The sequence below is a fragment of the Rhinolophus sinicus genome, linkage group LG11, assembly GCF_036562045.2.
Source record: "Rhinolophus sinicus isolate RSC01 linkage group LG11, ASM3656204v1, whole genome shotgun sequence".
In the NCBI taxonomy this organism is placed as follows: Eukaryota; Metazoa; Chordata; class Mammalia; order Chiroptera; family Rhinolophidae; genus Rhinolophus; species Rhinolophus sinicus.
In genome coordinates, this window is record NC_133760.1 from 39,627,363 (window position 1) to 39,631,945 (window position 4,583).

The following is a 4,583-nucleotide window of genomic DNA, read 5'->3' on the forward strand; positions in this document are numbered from 1 at the left end:
GTTGGTATAACAACAACTATGTAAAAAAACACTATGCATAAAAACAAAACAAAACAATAATAAGCCATAATATAACAGATTATCTTTAGGCGGTGGGATACGTGATGTTAAGATAGAAGACTCCCAAAGATTCTATGGGCTTGCAAAGCGGGGAACATGTCTACGAGTGTAGAAAATATTTCCTGGGACTGGGTCCAAAGGATGAGTAAAACTTAGCCCAAGGAAGATGAATTGGAGGAGTGTTCCAGGCTGAAAAAATAGTCAATATGAAAACGGGGAAACGTGCAGCTCCCTTGGTGCCTTGGCTTCTCAACATTCCCTTGCTCACTCTCTAGGAAGGCTGCCGTCGCTATGGTTGGCATAGCTAATATGGATGCCAGCGTGATTGCTCATGAAGAGTATCCGATCAACACCATCATCATCCATGAAGACTTTGATAACGAAACCGTGATGAATAACATAGCCCTCCTGAAGACAGACACGCCGATGCAGTTCAACAACCTGGTCCGGTCCATCTGCTTCCTTGACCGAGAGCTGCATATGCCACCAGCCTTGCAGAACTGCTGGGTGGCAGGATGGAATCCCACGACTGCAGTTAATGCCTTCCTTCTCCTAGAGGAGGCTGTGTGTATGCTAGCAGTGGGGGTGACTGGGATGAACAATTCTAGGCCTTACGTTAATAATTCAGGGGACTCAAAGTTCTAGATTTGGGCTGGAACCTTCACCTGAGTCAAGATTCCCGGTGCTTGCCCTTTCCATGGCCATTCTTACATTTGGTCCTTTTTCTTCTAGTCCTACACCAAAGTTGGAAGAACATAGGCAGTGGACAGCCTGAAATTAATGCAAAGTTATGGAGGGGCCAGGGGACATTATTCCCTGAACTAGAGCCAACTGTTCTCTTGTCCAAGCCATCCTTGTTTTCTTTTATTCTTGGGAAATAAACAAGGAAATGTATTCTCTATAGATGTGGAGAAAAAGTGAATATGTTCTCTGCCTATTTTCACATTCAAGTTCAAAGCAAAGGCAGTTTTCAGTAAAATCTCAGACACAGGTTCTGATTTCTATGAGGAAAGGGGTTTTATTAGAACATTTTCTACTCACTTCCATCTGGACATGTGAGTTGTAGTTGAGTTGACCAAGGGAATGTTTTCTTGATAATAATTCTTGGGCTCTCTGTTGCATGGTCCAGACAGGAAATCACATGACAATGAGTATCCTGAGGAAAATCTCCGTAACAGACACCGATCTGTGTCCCTTACATGGTTTCCAGAAAACAGGATGTGGCAATCACATAGAGGAGGAAACTGATGCCGTCTGCTTGGTAAGAACACGACGGAGCAGGAGCTCCATGCTGAGAGTAAGCAGTGGTCACTTCAAGGGATGGTGAATTCTGTGAGGGCAGGGACTGTCACTCGAGATGCATGGCTATCTCCAAAGTGGACAGCACTTGGCAGATAGCAACTGCTCAATAAAAAATCTGAATGAACTAACCAGTCACCATTTTCAGTGTAACATGAGTAAGCATGGCTAAGTCACAGATGTTTCCTCAGTAGCTTAAAGTTTGGAAGTGTGAGTCCAAACCAAGCATGCAGATACACTCTGAGCACGTCTGCAGTGTGGAGTCACTGTATTCAGCTTCTATGGAACCTAGATTCTGATGCTATATTTCATCAGTTATTGGGTCTTTTCTTTTTCCTGTAAGAAGCCCTCCTCTCCACCCAGATGAGGGCTGTACAGATGTGGCTGCCCTAGTGCCCAGGAAAATGTGCAGAATTCACAAATACCTGTCCATAGCCATACCTGGAGCAACTGTGGCTTCTCAGACCACAGTTAATGCACGTTAGAGACAACAACTCAGGTCTACCAGATTTCCAGGGTTTCCCTCCTCTACTCTAAAATTGTCTTTCTAAAATGTTGATCACCCCTTTTCCTCGAAGTAACCTTCAGGATTCCCTGATGAGGATTATTTTTTTCCAGAGGATGTAGAGAAATTTTTTTAGAGAGAGGGGAGAAAAATACATACATGAGCGCAATTCTAACAGTCACTTTATTGTGGAAGCACGAAGGACTTCCTTTCAATAAGCAGTAAGTTTGCCCTTCCAAAGTTCGTTCCACATTTATTGAGTACTGGACTCTCTGCCAGGGGGAAGACTGTAACAACTTCTTAAATTAGATAGTGTGTGAAAATACAGCAGAAGACATAGCTATTTAACAAAATCCTGCCCTCAGCCATTCTACCAGTACCATACTTCACCAAATCTAAGATGCACCACTATGTTCTGTAATACCAAACTAAAATAAAAATGCTGCCAGTTAAACTCTGATATCAACGGATTAAAAGCTACATCCCATTTCAAAGATGTTAATTTTGTAAGAGCATCTTAGAGTCAGTGGAACATGGGAAGTTGTGTATACGCTAAATGATCCCCTCTTTAAACCACCTGCAAAGTTCAGATTTGTTTTTAACTGTAGCACACCTTTGTTTTTGAACAGAATTGTGCGTGCAAAGTGTCTCAGACATAAAAATCGTGACTTGTCCTTATCTTGGAAGTGTGTTCTAGAGTCCAGACATCCTCAAAGCCACACTTCTCATGTGCAGAATAAACCACCCAGATTCAGTATCTGCCCAATAGGTCCCCGGAAACCCAATGAAAGCAAAATCACTCAGAATTCACCCCCCTTTCCCCACAACTGTTAGGGCTTTTGCTGAATATCAAGGTTGAGGATCACGCAATGAAAGAACCCCTCCATGCTGGGGTCACATCCTGGGGGAGATGAGGTAGGGCTCTTCCAAAGGAGTGCCTGGAGCTTTTTGTCTCACCTATTGGTGCTTCAAAAGTTACATCCCTGCAGGTTATGGGGAAGAGAAAAGGCAGCAGATTCTACATCTGGGCGGATGGCAACTTGCAAAAAACATGCAGTAGCTGGGGGTGCTACACAATCATTCATCAAACTGTCCTGAATTGCATTCTTTTTCTTCCTTAAATTATAAAACCCCAGTTACAACAAACTAGAAATGCGACTGGTGAAAGGAGGGGAGACCAATGGCACTTTTGCCAGAGAGCTTGTCTGCCCCAGGCAGACATGATGGGGTACAGACAGGAGCCTTCTCACCAGTCTAGGATAGTCAGCCTGAACTCTGCGATGACATCTATCCTCTACTGTTTGGCAGTACTGGGATGAAGACAGTAGATTGTGAAAACCTGAAAAATCAAGTTCTAGACTAAAGCACTCCCTCCCATCTAACGAGAAGCACAGAGCAAAGTCTAGAATGTCATCCTCATGCAGCTGGCACAGGACAACCCGGGAATTATGCGCTCAGCTTTGCAGAGCACACTGCCCTGCTGTCTGGCTTGCACTCACCCCTTTCTTCTCCCGTTTGCCTGGATTTCTATCCTAGTGTGGCTTCCTCAGAAAAAGGGAGGTTTAGTGAAAGAAGAGGGGAATGGGCAGGGGCCAAGTGGCCATTTTTTCCTCTCTGCTTCTCGTTGTTGAGTCTGTTCAGGTTATTTTCCATTGTCAGCTGCAGCCCCCTCCCTCCCTCCGTGCCTCAGTGCCATCAGCGAAAGCAGTGTGTGCCCAGCTCTTCTAACCAGGCGGGCCACACAGGTCAAAGGTGGTTGGCCAGCCTTTGGACAACAATCCTTTTCTGGACCAAGGTGGACCATGGGGAGGGTATTCCTTTCAGAGGGGGCCTGGGAACAGGACATGGAAGGTAAATTATACCTAGTAGCTGTCTTGTTGCTTTTTCCATATTTCTCAGCTTTTCACATAAAAATGATGGCCTTCTCTAGATACCAAGATATCAGCAGCTGCTTCTTTACTGAGTGCACACAGTGTGAGGGCACTGTGCTAGATGCTCTGCCTGCGTTACTGGAATTAACTGTATTCCCACTTTAGCACAAGAGAATTAAGTAACTTGCCAGGGTCACATATCTAGCTAAGTGTGCCAAGCTTCTACCCACTCACTGAAGTGAGGAAAGGTCTGTGTGGCAGAATTCCCAAGTCCCAGGGGACCGCTCCTATGGGAGCAGGGAATGCTAGGAGCATGGGCAGGGGCTGGGGAGCAGGTGCATGGACAGACAGCTGCACAGATGGATCACCTGTGACCCTAGTCCAGTGTGCGACCCCAGGAAGTGTGAGTCTGACCCAGGTAGGATTGTGGGTGAAAGGGAGCAGCTTAAACAACGGATGGAAACAAAATAGAGAGGAGAAGGAAAAATGAGAGTATTCCAGGCTATCAACAGATGAAAGAACTACCAACATTTGAGGAATGAGAAACCAGAAGAAGGAGAGGATTTAGTCAAAGTACTGGAAAGGGGCAAGAAAATGAACTGAGACCCAGGAAGCTACAGGCAAACTACAGAAATCTACAGATAGTTGGTATAATAAAAGCTAAAGTCATTTGTTAGAATTTGTGGTGGTGCCTACCTAGATTGGAAACAGTATCCTATCATTTACCCCATTTTCAGCAAGAACCCGTGTAAAACATTTCTAGAACAAACCGCAAATTGCAGAAGACTGTCTTAACAAAGAAAAGATTTTTTTTTTTTACAACTGAAGCCTTCTGCCCTTTGTCACAG

The 4,583-nt window shown here is 44.7% G+C and overlaps 1 protein-coding gene across 4 annotated transcripts in view; it reads left to right on the forward strand.

Moving 5' to 3' along the window:
- PRSS54 (serine protease 54) overlaps nucleotides 1–4,583 on the forward strand; it is a 60,887-nt gene that overhangs the window by 54,208 nt on the left and 2,096 nt on the right. For all 4 annotated transcript variants that reach the window (XM_074314801.1, XM_074314800.1, XM_074314803.1 and 1 more), the window contains 2 exons: nucleotides 336–594; nucleotides 1,190–1,321. In XM_074314801.1, coding sequence (XP_074170902.1) covers nucleotides 352–594; nucleotides 1,190–1,321 — 375 coding nt within the window. In that variant the 5' untranslated portion in view covers nucleotides 336–351. The remainder of the gene's footprint in view (nucleotides 1–335; nucleotides 595–1,189; nucleotides 1,322–4,583) is intronic.